Here is a 15,320-nt window from a genome sequence, read left to right as displayed (position 1 = left end):
TGTGTATGTGTGAGTGTGTGTGTGTATGTGTAATAAAGAAGAAATCATGAATTTGGGAGGGAGAAGAAACTGGAGGGGAAAGGAGTTGGCATGATATAGATGCAGCACTTGTGAAATTCTGAAAAATAAGTAAGTAAATACATAACTCAAATGCCTGCTCAAGGTCAGTGATTCCTAGTCTGGAAGCCAGACCATGATGTCAGTGGCAATTACAGTAATGAACCTGGGAATCACCCTCCACTCACAGTCTGAATCAGCATCTTCCCATACCTTTTCTGGAGTCACTTGTTAAATATTCCTTTACTCAGAAGAATTAGTAGGGTTGTTGCAGTGTTTAGGGAGGAATTATATTTTTCAGATAATAAAATTCACCTACCACCACAAGTGGGGGGCAGGTTCTCACTCTGGCATAAAAAGGCTTGCTTGTTTATTGATTGATTGGAGTCGACAGGGTCTGGCTATGCAGCTCAGGCTGGCCTTGAACTGGCCATCCTCCCATGGCAGCCTCCGGAGTGCGGGCATGACAGGTGTGTGGTACCATGACCAACTCCAGGAAGAATCTTTATAACTAGACCTGGACACTGGTGTCCCAGGCCTATTTGATGGTACAATCTTTATTTTAATATTCTCACATCTAAACATTATTATATCTCAAGATAGATCAATGTACTTTTTGAGAAAGAGTCTGTCTATGTGGCCCTGGCTTGCTTAGAACACATTGTGTAGATCAGGCTGGCCGCAAACCTACAGAGATTCCCTTGTTTCTGCCTCCCAGCATGCTAGGATTAAAGGTGTGTGCCAGCATTCCTGGTTCTAGTTATTTATTTTTTTAATATTTATTTTCTTCCTCACTTTCAACTGAAACCTATTATCTGAGTTTGATCCACAAGACTGAAAATAAAGTTCAGGGGCTGAGAGATGGCTCAGAAGTTAAGAGCACTGACTGTTCTTCTAGAGGTCCTGAGTTCAATTCCCAGCAACCACATGGAGGCTCACAACCATCTATGATGAGATCAGGGATACATGCAGGCAGATGCTGTATACATAATTAATAAATTTAAAAAGAAAGAAAATAAAGTTCAATTAAAAAATAAACATAAAAGTGATAAATCAATAATACATATACATTTTTAGAAGCTATTATTCTATGAAGCTTAAATTTTTGTGCTTGGAAAAGTATGAAGTACACCAACACAGACATATTCATACATGTGTGTCTCTGTGTGTGGTATGTATGTTATAACTGTCTTATCATGCAAAATCAGCTCGTGGACCCCCATGATCCTAGCCTTCTGGTGTTCTCTTTGGCACATTCCCTGCTCTTCCATGCTTTATGGCACAGGACTCTGGTTCCTTCCTCTGTGTTGCTTGCTTTTCTCTGGATACCTCCCACCCCAGCCACTATCCCCTTCACCCCCCGGTGTGAAGCAAGCACCAGAATCTCATTGATCTGAGCTGATTTGAAGCACGGAGAGCTGAGCAGCTAAACCTGTTGTCATGGACACAAGCTGGGCGAAGAAACCACTTCCTAGAGCAGTGAGAACCCTAGTTTTGGGCAAAATTCCAGAATGAAATACGTTTAATTTTCCTAGCTTGCACGGCTTTTCCCTTTGCATTCAGGCTGCTGACTGAAACTTAGTGACTAACAAGGAACAAGGTAACATTTAGTAAGCAGATAATGCATTAGGTATTTTCTGTTATTACTTCTTTTCCATTGATACTGGGGATTGGGCTGCACACATTCTACACCATCCTCCCACTTATTTCATCCTCTCCAGGACCCTGGAAAGTACGATTATTAATAAAGTATTATTATTATCCCACATATCAGATGAAAGGCCCAGGGAGGGTCAGAGCCTCAGACAGGAAGTAACAGGGTGACGGGCTGAGATCCAAACCTATCTCCAGAGTGCACAGTTCCATTGCTGACTGTGGAACTCTGGGAAGGTGAGTGCCGGGGCTGAGCTCAGGTGGGTTAGAAGGACCATGCACCTCCCAGGTTTATGTGCTTGCCGACTTCTACATGGGTATGATAGATACGTACGCAGAACAGAGGGGGGTCTCTGCCGTGAGGGTGAAAGCCTTTCTGCCGGCAGGTGGAAATCTCTTGGAGGCCATAATCAGTTAACTTAAAGAATCCAGTTCTGAAATAAGAAAGGGCAGGCTCAGAGTCGAGGCATCGCTCCAGAGGCTTCCTCCACTCCCAACACTCCCCATCTTCGCCTGTCCCCCCTGTGCCCTGGTTCATGCTCACACATTCCAGGCTCTCACACTGACTCACAGGGCAGAGGAATTTTAGACAGCTTTCACAATGTACTGACTTACAGCTCTCTTCTCTGGGGAATGGGTCACAGTTAAAGAATAAATTATCTGCTGATTATAAATAGGAATCAAATAGGAATTTTTTTAGACTTAATTACTCTATTTTATGAGTGCTTGGCCTACGTGACTGGTACACAGTGAGGTCAGAAGAGCCTTGGAGGTACAGGCGACTGTGAACCACCATGTGGGTGCTGGGGATTGAACCCAAGGTCCTCTGCACAAGCAGCAAGTGCTCTAACCTGATGAGCCATCTTTCCAGCCTCCAAAGAGGAATTTTCTAGTTGGAAATTAAAACTGAAAGTGAGAAATTCCTTTGAGCAAGTCAACAACAGATTTAAGTAGGACTAAACATGGAAATGCAGATTCTTAGGTCAACTGAGATTCTTCAGTCTGAGGAACAGAGGGGGAATGGCAGGAACAGAGGCTCTGAGCCCTGTGGGACAACACCAGGTGCACAAAAGTGAAACTTGAAAACAGTGAAAGACAAAAAGGCAAGTTCATCACTGTCTCCATTATTAGCTCTGCTGGAGAATTCAGAGTAAAGGGGACATTTGGAATGAGAAGAATTAACACTGGCAGATGACATAGGGTCCAATGTGGGAATTTTTTAACCTTTAACCTCAGGCTCTGATATCCTATCACTTTAAGTCAAATAGTTCAGATTTCAGTTTTTCTTAGAAAACCAACATTAATAATATATCTTTGAAAGAGCAGGTTGTGTTTATCAGAATATGGAGCTTGAAGGAAGCCTTTTAGAGCAGCCAGTGAATGCCATTTATGAATTTTGGTTTTTAAAAGGTCTAGGGGCCGGGAGGATGGCTCAGTTGGTAAAATGCTTGACATAGAAACAGGAAAACCCGAGATTGTATCCCCAGCATCTACAAAGAGCCTGATGTGATGGTATACGTCTAAAATCCCAAGCTAGGAGACAGAGAGTGGTGCTCTCCAGACTAACCAGTGATCTCGAGGTTCAGCCAGAGACCTCGTGTCAAAAACAATGAGTTAGAAAAGCAACAGAGAAAGATATTCCATGTCAACCTCTGGTCTCCACACATATGTGAACACTTATGCAAGGCACCCTCCTAAGCTCATGTACACATGTAAACACACACACACACACACACACACACACACACACACACACACACACACGGTTGGTTTCAATAATAGAGAACTTCTTTTCCTTCTAAGACCCAGAACCCAGAACCGCATCGGTGGTACTCACTCCTGGAACTTGGGGGAGCAGACGATTGCTATAGACTCTGGCAACATCATTTGATAAGAGCAGTGGGTATGCAGATCCACACTGGACAGGAAGGCCGTCTGGGTTGGGTGAGTCTGAAAAGATGAAACAGGTCAGAGAATTTCCAGTGGGCCAGCTGCCATGGTTGACCCACTTAGGAAGGCAGGTCCTAGGCGTTCCCAACAGCAGGACCCAACCCCTTCTCTGCAGCCATGAGGAACACACAAGACCCACACAGTGAGTTCCCTCCCAGCACTGTAAACAAGCCGAGTCTAACACCAGTGTGTGGAAACTCTACCTGTCCTTGAAAGGCCTGTGGCGTTCAAGACCGTGTGCTGTATATTTGAAAATGGCGAAGACACAATATTTATTTGGATATAGTGTTGAACTCTGTAGGTCAAACTACCCTGGAACTTACTATGTAACCCTGGCAGGTCTCAAATATACCTCCTGCCTCAGCCTCCCAAGTCCTGTGACATAGATGTGAGCTACCAGGCCCAGTATGAGCACAGATGTTTTTCTCATTCACAGACCATAGCCGACTCAACGTTTACAATGTACACACATCATATACAGGTTTGTATGAATTGTCAGTTGTATGCCTTGTCTTCAAGGCATACAATCGGCTCTGAGAAACAAGAGGAAGAAGTTGAGCACAGGGCTGTCTGAGGCCAAGTCAGGGGACGGGAAATAGATGGAGCTCTGAGGAGCGAAACTGGCTTGTGTATTTTCCTCTTGTGATGTAAAGATCTGAGAAGACCCATAGCCTGCTGTTTTCATTTTCTAAAACTTACACTTATATATGTGTGTGCAACCCCGAGGATGTGTGCCTGCCTGCCCATGGTGTGTGTGTGTGTGTGTGTGTGTGTGTGTGTGTGTGTGTGTGTGTGTGTGCAGGTCAGAGGGCAACTTGTGGGAGTCAGTTTTCTCCTTCCTCCAAGTGGGCCAAAGAAACTGAACTCAGCTAAGAGTGGGCAGCAAAAGGCTTTTACATACTGAACCATCTGGAAAGTCCTTTCTTGTTGTTTTCAATCCCAAATTATGAAGAAATGATGCAGAAATATCGTAGAGGTAACAGAAGCCAAACTTCCTCCATGTGTTCCTAGCTGGGCCCTTACTAGACTGGGAACCTTCACCCATGCATGCCTAGTTCTGCCTGGAGTCCAAGCAGTAACTATTTGGAGTCTGCCCTCTCCATTTTCATTTTTTAAAAATATTTCCTTAAAAATTGTTTTACTTATGTTCATGTGTACACCTGTCTGTGTGGCTATAGGCCACATGTGTGCAGGTGTCCTGAGTAGGCCAGAAGTTGGTGTCAGATCCCTTGGTGCTGGAGTCAGAGGAGACTGTAAGCTGCCCAGAGGAGTTCTGGAGACCAAACTCTGAGGCTCTAGAAGAGCAGCAGGAGCTCTTAGCCACCAACCTCCTCCAGCTCTAACCTCCTCTGCCTCCCCCAACCCCGCCAGTAGATCCTCACTCCACCCTCACCAAGGCCAAGGCTGCCTGACAAGGGTGTCTATGACTTCTTCACACAGAAGCTCAACCCTCTGCATGTCTTCAGCTCTCTGACCTCAACCCTGACTCTGAGGGCCGTGTGCTTTCTCCCTGTGCAAATACGAATTCCTTGTGCACTTCTGATCCATTACTGTCCTGACTGCCCCGCCTGCCTTTCCCCCTCTCCTCCACTGCTCACCAGACGTAAACACACACACCCCAGACAGCTGCACGCTAGAGTGTGGATAAATCTTGAAGGGGATTAAGCAGAGGAAGCCAGATCTTGCAACTGCAGTTCAAGGTTAGACCCAAGCGGAGCTGAAGTACTCAGGAGTAGGACTTAGGAGTGAACTCTAAAGAAAGGTAGGACAGGATGATGGGAGCAAGTGGGGGGGGGTCACTGTTGGAGACAGGGAGTGGGAAGGGTGCAGCAGGTTCCTGACAGGGTGCTGCTAGAGCCCAGTGCAGGTGCGCATCCTGAATCCCTTCTTCTGATGTCCCTGCTCTGTGGCTTCTGTGTTTTCTTTACACATTCCTCTGTCTCCTTTTACCGCCCACCGCATTTTCTGCTCCCTCAGTAGCCCTTCAGGCTGTCAGCAAATAGCTTTTCTTACTGTCTGCTCTCTCCACTTTCAAGGCTGTCTGGGCCAGTTTAGTACGAAAGCCTCCCAGATCACTCCCCTCTTTTGCCCTTACATCTTTTTCTGACGAAAACCCACAAATTCCAGCCGACAGGACCGCTCACTGATGCAGGAGCACAGTGTACCTATCCAATGCTGACCCCTCCCCCTTGAAACTCTCCCTTGGACTCTCATTGTGAGTCACCTTGAGTGTGGCCCCCCTTGCTCTGAAACCTGCAGTGCCCTGTGCGCACCTCCTGAGGAATATAATGCATTCTGCTTCATGGGAACAGGTGCTCCTTTCCTGTGTGACCCTCAACTGTGTCCCCAGGCACAACAGGGAGAGTTTCTATCTGCCAGCTGGGATCCTTGCATTAGGCATTAGGCATTAGGCAAACCAGTGAGTATTTACATAATTGAAGGGCTGGAGAGTACCCCACATGTCGGCACTGCTCTAGTGCGGAGGACAAGTGTGTATGACCCCCTAAACCTAGAAATAAACCATCGGACTGTGGCTTACACCTCTCATACGCCTAGGAAGCAGCTTATTCAGTGAGCCGGAGGCCTTAAAAAAAAAAAAAAAAAAAAAACGAGAGAATCATCCAGATGTACTGTTTAGGAAGGGAACTGTGTTTCCTTGAACGTCATCAGAAGTGTGCACGGCGTGTGCAAACACTCATAAACTGTATACTACAGCAAGTGCTGTGTCATAGAGACCGCAGCCACCAGAATGCACTCCCTGGCTATTTAAAACAGTTTCACCTACACAACTTTTAGGTACATGGTCTCTAGGCCAGCTTCCCTTCACCAGAGACCCCAGAACATCAAAAAATTATTTTTAGTAAAAGATAAAGTTGAGGAAACTGCAAAAGCTCTCAGCAGTCTTCTGAGGCAACTGACTGGAGCACTGGGAGCCGTGTGTGCAGAGAGACAGATTGTTCGGCTAGTTTGACTCTGCTCAGGGAGTGAAGCAGGCTGTGTGCCTCTAACAGAAGAGGAGTCCCCGCCCTCAGGGAAGTCCGATTTTCTTACATGGATCCAGCCAAGCGTGAGGAGTCCAAGATCATCCTGCATAAAGAAAATTTCTTCTTCATTCTCTGTATGGCAATAATCGGGCCCGCCATTTTGTCTGGGGATGAGAACATGTGTGATCGTGAATTCATTTCTCATCTGCAAGGAGAAAACAACAGGTCACAATTCCCCGGGCCTCTCAACCCACTCCCTCCTTCTCCCTGAGCTCCTGCTCACTCCTGCTCCCTGATCCCTCAGCCCAGGGCTTCACAGCAGAGAGAGAGAATAAAGCCACAGGCACTGAGCAAACCCCAGATCTCCCTCTAGCACAGGTTGGGCCAATGGTATAGTCCTAGGGGCTTTTCTGTAGCAGCCAACAGGTCTGCTCAGGGTTCCTGGGGTGCTCTGGAAAGAGCCCCACCGCTCTGCTGCCTAAAGCAGCTCCCCTGCTCCAGCCTCCTCATTAAGGCCTTGGTGAGGGTTGCTTCCCATCGCTCAGGGGCTTGTTTGGAAGTGAGGGATGGGTTCAAGCTTTCCCTCAGCGGCCTCGCCTTCCTCACGGTTCCTACATCTCCTAGTGGACACACTGCTCAGTGCTCTCTATCCCAGGGTCCCTTCCATCTCTGCAAAGGACCTCACACCTTACGGACACATATGAAGACCTTAGATGATTCTATTCCCAGGCCCACCGCTCAGGGGGAGCTCAGAAGAGGAGAAAATACGTAAGCCTTCCTGCTCGGTTTAGAATTAAGTCAGCCTTCCTTTCTTCCTCTTTTTCTTCCTTCCTTCCTTCCTTCCTTCCTTCCTTCCTTCCTTCCTTCCTTCCTTCCTTCCTCCTTCCCCTTTCTTCTTTCTTGTCACAAAGTCTTATTCCATAGTCAATACTGGTCAGGACTCACTATGTAGTTCAAGCTGACCTCAAACTCATGGAAAGCCTCCTGTCTCAGATTCCCCAGGGGTAGGATTACAGGCATGAGGTGCCAAACAGCACTACTGACTGGCATTACAGTGTGTGAGAGAGAGTGTGTGTGTGTGTGTGTGTGTGTGTGTGTGTGTGTGTGTGTAGGCTTTGTGGAGGGATTGGTGCAGAGTCAGACCCCAGATATCCAGTCTGAACGTCACAGGAGGCCACAGAGGAAACAGCCCCAGTTCAGGCGAGCTACACTTCCTTACCAATTTTCCACAGAGGACTCCACAAGTTTCAATGCCTTTGGCAGTATTGGCACTGGCAAGCTGGAGAAATTCCGGGCACAAATTGCGGGGCACCACAATGTGGCGCAGGCCTTCGATGGTGGGAACTGAAATGGACAAGGGGGGAAAGTCTGAGGCCAGGGGTCCCTGAGCCGAAGTCAGAGCTGACAGCGTGGAAGAGAAATGCCATGTCATTGGGATTCCCTCCATGAGCCCCTCTCCCCTCAAGGGCACCACAGAGGGACTTAAGTCTCTTCTCCAACATCTGGCCATAGCTGGCTGCGAGCTGTGACCACATACTTTAGTCTCAGCCTGACCGGAGGAGCATTATTTGTAGATGTGACCATGTATGTGGGCACCCCATGTATGTGGGTGCCTGGGCTCTGTGGGCAAGGTCCACTCTCAACACAGGTGGACAACATGCAGCCAGCCGGGAGCTGCAGGGAACAGAGGAAAGATTTTCTCTGTGTCTCTCCTGGGATGTGCATGCTCTTCCTCTGTCCTTAAGACTCCAGATGTGCTAGGCTTTGGACTCTGGCTTGTGGACTTGTGCTGGGACTTCAGGTCTCTTTCTCAGACTGAGACTCACACGGGGCTTCCCTGGTCTGTCTTTTTCACACACGGACTGAGCCCAAACTACCAGTATTCTAGAGCGTCCACCTGCAGAAAACCTGTTGCAGGAACACTCAGCCACGTAGGCCATTTCCCCTAAGGGCTGTGCGACCACGGGAGACCTACTCGTACTTTAAAGGACGTTACAGACTGCCTGGTGGCACCCACAGAGACTTGTCTCCAGGACAGAGCTCCAGAGGTTCCCCCTTTAGGGCAGTGCAGTAGGAATGGGACAGTGTCTTGGGATTCTGAAGCTGTGGGCAACTAGTGAGTACCTCAGCCTGGGAACGCTGCATCTTTTGAGGCCAGCTGTGAGTACAGCTGGTGACTGAGCCCAGCAGAGCCATAATGACATGATTCTGGATGTAGCTGGCACCAGTTACCCCTCTCCTGCTCTTTTTCCCCCTTCTGAACGGTACCGGCTCACTCCTGCCTCTCCGCTGTATTTTGGGAAGTGTGGATTCATGACAGCACAGTCTCACAGCTGGAGAAGGCTGACTGCCTTATCTAGTTCTGATTTTGATGGAACTTTAAGGATATGACGGCACTCTATTGCCATCTCAGCACTCGGAATATTATGGCAGGAGAATCCCAAGTTTAGTGCTAGTCAGCTAGCTACACAGGGCGGCTCAGGAAACAAACCGGCAAAAAGGGACGGTGGAGCTGATGGCTCCATGGGTTCAGACTGCTGCACAGGCAGGGGACCAGAGCTCAAATTACCAGAAGCCACATCTACAGGTCCGGGGCTCCTACAGGAAGATGGGAGGCAGGAACAGACTGATCATCAGAAGCTCACGAAGGACAAGAAAGAGGCCCTGTTTCAAACAAGGTGGAAGCAGAGGACTAACCCTCAAGGGTGTTACTTGTTGTCCTATCATGTGGTGTGCTGTGGAACACCCGCTAGAAGAAAGTTGAAATGCCAAGCTCCCTGAGAAAAAGCAGCTTGTAAAACTTATCCAGGTTGCCAAGAGTGGATCCTTCTGTGAGCTCCACAGAGAAGCTGTGTGTTATCATATTAAGAGCACAGTAAACAGATGTGCCACATCAGCATTTGGGTCTGCTAGACCTGATAGGCCAGAGGGGACAGAGCCACAGCAGTGTGACAACTGCATCTGTGGGTGATGGGTTAAGGCTGGCACAGTCTCCCTTTCCATCCAGCAATCACTCCGTCCATTCTCAGAGGTGTGTCTCCGCCCACAGGGGACACAAAATGAGAAAGACTCAAGGCCCTGCCTGCAGGAAGTTAGAATCTAGATATTGACAAATGATGGCACTATCAGAAGTGATTTCAAAAATATTGAGGATAAGAAGATCTCTGGGAGTTTTATGGGGGTTGAATCAATCTGACTGACTGGACAGGAGCTGGAGAAGCCTCAAGGAAAGCAGAAGGCAGACGCTAGGGCTAGATGGAAGCTGACAAAGCTGTGGTAAGACGTTAGAACGTGTTTCCTAGAGCGTAGGACAGGCAGGAAGGAGCAGTACAGGGAGAGAGGACTTTAGAGGGAGCAGGGAGGAGGCCTGAAGCCTCAGACCACAGCACAGTTCCTTTCTGGAAGATGGGTCACAAGGTTTTCTGAATGAACCAATTAGCCCCCCGCAGTGTGTCGCACTCTCGCTGGCTAAGCCCCTCACAGATTAGGAGCGCCCCAGCGCAGGGAGATTCGGTGGTGGGGTTGCCTGTGGAAGCAAACATTTTAGAACGGCTTCCAGGAAGCACGATCTCTAGTTTACTGATCACTTCACATTTCTGCAGAACCCTTGAAGGTTAGTGTCTGTCTTCCAGGAAGGTTTTAGAAAACTGACTCAGATTAACCTAAATTAAAGCCCATTTCTACAAAACAGACAGGGAGCGGGGCAGTGGTGGCACACGCCTTTAATCTCAGTACTCAGGGAGTCAGAGGCAGGCAGATCTCTGTGAGTTCGAGGCCAGCCTCATCTACAAGAGCTAGTTCCAGGACAGCTAGAATGGTTACACAAGAAGCCCTGTCTCAAAAAACAAAACCAAAAGCAAAACCAAACAAGACAGACAGGGTGGCAGGACAGAAGAAGACAGTAGTCATCCCACGAGGTTCTGTTGACTGAGCCAAGTAAGTGGGTCATGGAAGCGAGAGAGATGGAGGGAGGCATTGGGGGGGGGGGAGGCTCACCATTTTCTATGATGCTTAGTGCTCCAGGCTTCAGGGACCTGTCTACCACGGGTGGCTTATCTGGCCTCACGGTTCTGTTACAGTCTGAAGTCTGCGTGGGTGAGGTGGGGACCACATCTACACAAGGCTTTTCCAGATCAGGTAGCAGAGGCCCACTTGGGCCAGGGTCCACCTTCCGGAACTCTTGGACAATTTTTAGCCGCTCTTTTTCCAGCTCCTGCTTCTGGATCATCTCCTCAAAGGCATGGAATTGCTCCTGCTCTAACTGCTTCTGCTTCTGCTGAGCAACTCTCTGTCTTTCTTTTTCCAACTCTTGCTGGATGGCGATATTCCGGGCAAGTTCCTCCTCTTCCTTTTTCTAGGGGGGAAGAAAGGGTCTTGGTTAACAGTTCAGCTCTCAGAAGGAAAGCCTAGTCTGCATAGAGACGTCCAAAGTACAGTTTTTCTCTGGTCTGATCTCCCAATCCAGAATTCATGCTTCGCTAGGTACCTCTAAAGTCATGGAGTATAGTCACCACCCTGCTCTGTCAAGCCACCATATACCTATTTTCAAGGACAGCTAGTGTTCCTATCTTCAAGTTAGTGTTCACTGCCCAGCTGACAGACTCTAGACTCACCCTGAGAAGAAGGCTCTGAGCATGTCTGTAGGGGATGATCTTGACCCATCTTAATTGCGGATGGGACCATTCCCTGTGCAGGGGATCCTGGAGTGGATCCCAAAGGGAGCTGAGTACCAGTGTGCAAGTATTCATGCTGTTTGCTTTGTTTTTAATTTTTAAAATTACATTTACTTATATGTTTACCAGAGAAGGGACATGTGAAGGTCAGAGGACAACTTGTGGGATTTCTAGTGATTATCATTTAAATAAAATGACATTTAAACTAATAAATATCAAGCAGCGAACCTCTTGAGTGCATTAGAAATGTATGCTCAGCACTATTAATCCCCCTGCTGACTGTCAGTCAGTGCCAGTGTGCAGAACAGCGCAGCACGTAGGCAGGTACTCTCTCCAGCATGTGCTCCTGTTCCACAAGGGAGCACTGGAGGGCCCTGACTGTTTCCCCACAAGCTGACACCATTCTATACAAGACCTGCTGTACATCACTGGGAAAAATCAATGACTATAGAAAACTTTTGGGATAAACTTCCCACGCTTGAGATCTGAAACACCTATGCTCTAGTGAGAATGTTCCCCAAGGTCAGGTCTCTTGCTGTAGATGCAACAGAAAGGTCACAGGTGTCTGTCCTCAAACAGTCCTTGTGGGCACATAGACTGAATCTGCTATAATTTGAGTCACTGGTCTTTGTGCCCCCCCCGCCCCCCAACAAACTAGCCCATTAAAAATCACAGACTCATTTGGTATGGCATAGCACAGCCTGGACTGTCTGAGAAGCACACACCGCCCTCCCGTCTCTTCGCTGTCACACTGACCTTTTGTTCTTTATACTGCTCATATTCTTTGGTGTATCTTTTCAAGAGTTCGCTCTTAAGTTCTTCTGCTTTGGGGAAAGCAACATTCTTTAATTTCTGAAATACAAAACCAAACCTGAGAATCACAGCCTTCTAACATCAACCAAGGAAGCGAGAAAGAGGGCATCAAGAGTGACAGCGGCGTCCTCCCACACATGACCTGAAGCCCTCCACCCTGCCATTCCTCGACCCCTTCCTGCACCGGAGAGGCAGCCCAGTGAAAACTGGGACCCACCTTGACTGCATCTTTCTTCTCAGGAATGGTAGCTGATTTGTAGTCTCGGTGTTTTGGAAGTTTTTCAATGAAAAGCCTAAAGAAACAGAGCAGAATGGTTAGGGTACACAGGAAATGCCACATGAGACCCTGAGATAATGCAGCCACTACAAGAAGAGTTTCTAGGAGTGCAGGGAGATCGGGCATGAGCATGGCCTACAGGGCCTTGGCTCCTACCAGCTTCGTCTCTGCACAGAAGTCCTGATCTCTTCTCCCCAAACAGGGAGTGAAACAGTAAATACCAGATTCCTACAGCACAAAGGAGAGCCTCAGGTGAGAGGGCTCCCTGGGTAAAGGCACTTGCAGCCAAGGCTGGGGACCAGAGTTTAACCCTTAGTACTCACATGGTAGAGGAAGAGAACTGATTCACCCAAATAGTTAGCCAGCCTCCATGAAGACCACCTTGCAGGTACCCCCACCCCAGCAAAAAATAAAGGTAAAATTTGAAAGAAGAATGTAGCATCCATTGACGCTTGCAATTCCAGCCCCCAGGAGCCACTGTGAATTTTAAACCAGACTGAACTACTTAGTGAGAATGTCTTAAAACAGAAGAAAAGGACCCCAAACCTCCAAACCAAATGGAAATAAAAGCCTGTGATCTGCTCCAAATCGTAACTCTACAGAAAAAGGTCTCTTCCTGTGATTGACATCACTCTGTGCTGGCTAATCTTGGTTGTTTACCTCACACACACGGGAAAAGGGAAACTCAGCTGAGGAACTGCCTCCATCAGACTGGCCTGTGCGCATGTCTGCGGGACATTGTGTTGACTAATTGATGATGGAGGGCCCAGTCCACTGTCAGTCGTGCCCTAGGCAAGTGGGCCTGGGCAGTAGAAAAAAGGCAGATCAACATGAGCCAGGGAGTGAGCCAGTCAGCAGTAGTCCTCTGTTGGTTTCCTCTTCAAATTCCTGCCTTGACTTCCCATAAACTCACATATTCTTTTCTCCCCAAGGCCTTTGGTCAGAGTGGTTGAACACAGCAACAGAGATGCTAAGCAGAAAGAGGTCATCGGCACCAGGGGCAGGAGGCGAAGACAAAACCATGGCCATTACTGCTTTTATGACCTTGGCCACCAGAAATGTTTCCTGGGACTCATAATCCTTCAGAGAATATTTTGCACCAAACCAAGTATGGAAACGCTTCCAGCATGTGCCGCCTGTGGTCCGCTGGCAGATGCAACTAGGGGTAACTATGAAGGCAGACCAACACAAGTCATAAACTATCTAATTACATGCTGTGCAAGCCTGTCAAGCCAAGCCGGACCATCCAGAAGAAGGTCTTGAAAGTTGTCCTCTGATGCCGGGCAGTGGTGGCTCATGTCTTTAATCCTATCACTGGGAGGCAGAGGCAGGAGAATCTCTGTGAGTTCGAGGCCAGCCTGGTCTACGGAGTGAGTTCCAGGACAGGCTCCAAAGCTAAAGAGAAACCCTGTATTAAAAAAAAAATACAACAACAAAAACAAAAACAGAAAGTTGTCCTGACTCCTGTACGTGCACATGGCAACCTATGCATAGACCCCCATACGACCACTACTAATCGTAAATATAAACTAAAGTACTGTGCACATAGCCAATATCATTCATTTATTCAAAAATTTATTGTTTACTGGCCATTCCTAGAAGGTGCCAAGCTGGCCTCTGAAGGCTGGGATATATCATAAATGATCCATTCGAGGTTTCCCCTCATTATGGAGCTCCCATTACAATGGAGACAGACATTTTAAAAAGTGTGTCCATAGATGGTGGTATATGTGCCGATACATCATCATCATTATTGTTGTTGTTGTTGTTGTGTGTGTGTGTGGTTATGCGTGTGCTGCAGTACACATACGGAAGCCAGAGGACAACCTGTGGAGTTAGTTCTTTCCTCTACCTTTCTTTATGTGGGTTTCAGAGATTGAACACCATCGACCTTCATGGCAAATGCTTTACCCACTGAGACATGTTACCAGCTTGCCATTTAATTTTTGTTTTAACTTGAATTCCTCCCTCCTAATACTAGGGGAAATCATGAACAAGTATTTTTGTATGGAAAAAAACTCATTCAAAAAGCAGACATTCAATAGAATGCTACTTTAAGGACCATATTTTCCAGTTTCCAAAGTTAACTGCTGGAGTGAACCCAAGCGCAGGAGACCCCTTCTTGGGTCTATAAGCCCCAGCCCCAGTAAATGCCTTTGGCTCAGGTTCATGGGAGGAAGGAGGATTTGTGTCAGAGGGGGCTCACACGGTATGGCAGACCGGAACTGCTTGCATAGTCTAAGTCCCTTCTGTGCAGCCTCTGATGCCCATAAAAAGCTGCGAAAGAATCCACAGCCTGGCTTATTGTCTGTGCTCATCATGAAAGTATGTACTGATCCTGCATGCTCAAGATCTTTCTTCTATACTGGGGTCTGCAAAAGGCAACGCATTCCTTCAGCAGGAAAACTACTACCAAGGGGGGAGATATGCCTGAGATCGCCAAGATGTCTGAACCTATCTGGGAGGAAGGACAGACATGCCTTTTAAATCCTAAACTAAAGCGTACATGAAAGATGCAGAACAAGATTTTTACGAGTGGGGGAGGCGGAAGGGTGGTGAGGTAGACGCCGGCAATCCTCCCCCCACCTCCCTGCCCCCGCCCATCCCCCACCCCACCCCGCAGCTGTAGTAACTGGTAGAGTTACTCGATGTAAATGGGCAGGAACACACCAAGTGAAAACCAGTCTCAGAGTCACTGGGCTAGGACTTCTCTGCAGCCGCCCGCTAGTCAGTTCACAGACTCAGGATCAGGGTCCGGAAAGCAGGTGCCAGAACAATGCAGGCAGCTGCATCTATTGCTTCAGACCTCGTCAACCCATGCAGTCCCAAATTAAATCCCACTAGCCAACCCAGTGAAGTCCCAAATTAAATCCCACTAGTCAACCCATGCAGTCCCAAATTAAATCCCACTAG

The 15,320-nt window shown here is 47.9% G+C and overlaps 1 protein-coding gene across 4 annotated transcripts in view; it reads right to left on the bottom strand.

Moving 5' to 3' along the window:
• Positions 1-15,320, bottom strand: part of Stambp (STAM binding protein) — a 22,624-nt gene that overhangs the window by 3,039 nt on the left and 4,265 nt on the right. For all 4 annotated transcript variants that reach the window (XM_026788011.1, XM_026788008.1, XM_026788009.1 and 1 more), the window contains 7 exons: positions 12,348-12,423; positions 12,074-12,169; positions 10,641-10,998; positions 7,864-7,988; positions 6,712-6,849; positions 3,548-3,660; positions 2,045-2,144 (listed from right to left, as the gene is read on the bottom strand). In XM_026788011.1, coding sequence (XP_026643812.1) covers positions 2,045-2,144; positions 3,548-3,660; positions 6,712-6,849; positions 7,864-7,988; positions 10,641-10,998; positions 12,074-12,169; positions 12,348-12,423 — 1,006 coding nt within the window. The remainder of the gene's footprint in view (positions 1-2,044; positions 2,145-3,547; positions 3,661-6,711; positions 6,850-7,863; positions 7,989-10,640; positions 10,999-12,073; positions 12,170-12,347; positions 12,424-15,320) is intronic.

Source organism: Microtus ochrogaster (genome assembly GCF_000317375.1).
Source record: "Microtus ochrogaster isolate Prairie Vole_2 chromosome 14 unlocalized genomic scaffold, MicOch1.0 chr14_random_3, whole genome shotgun sequence".
In the NCBI taxonomy this organism is placed as follows: domain Eukaryota; kingdom Metazoa; phylum Chordata; class Mammalia; order Rodentia; family Cricetidae; genus Microtus; species Microtus ochrogaster.
This window is presented reverse-complemented; position numbering and strand designations above follow the sequence as displayed.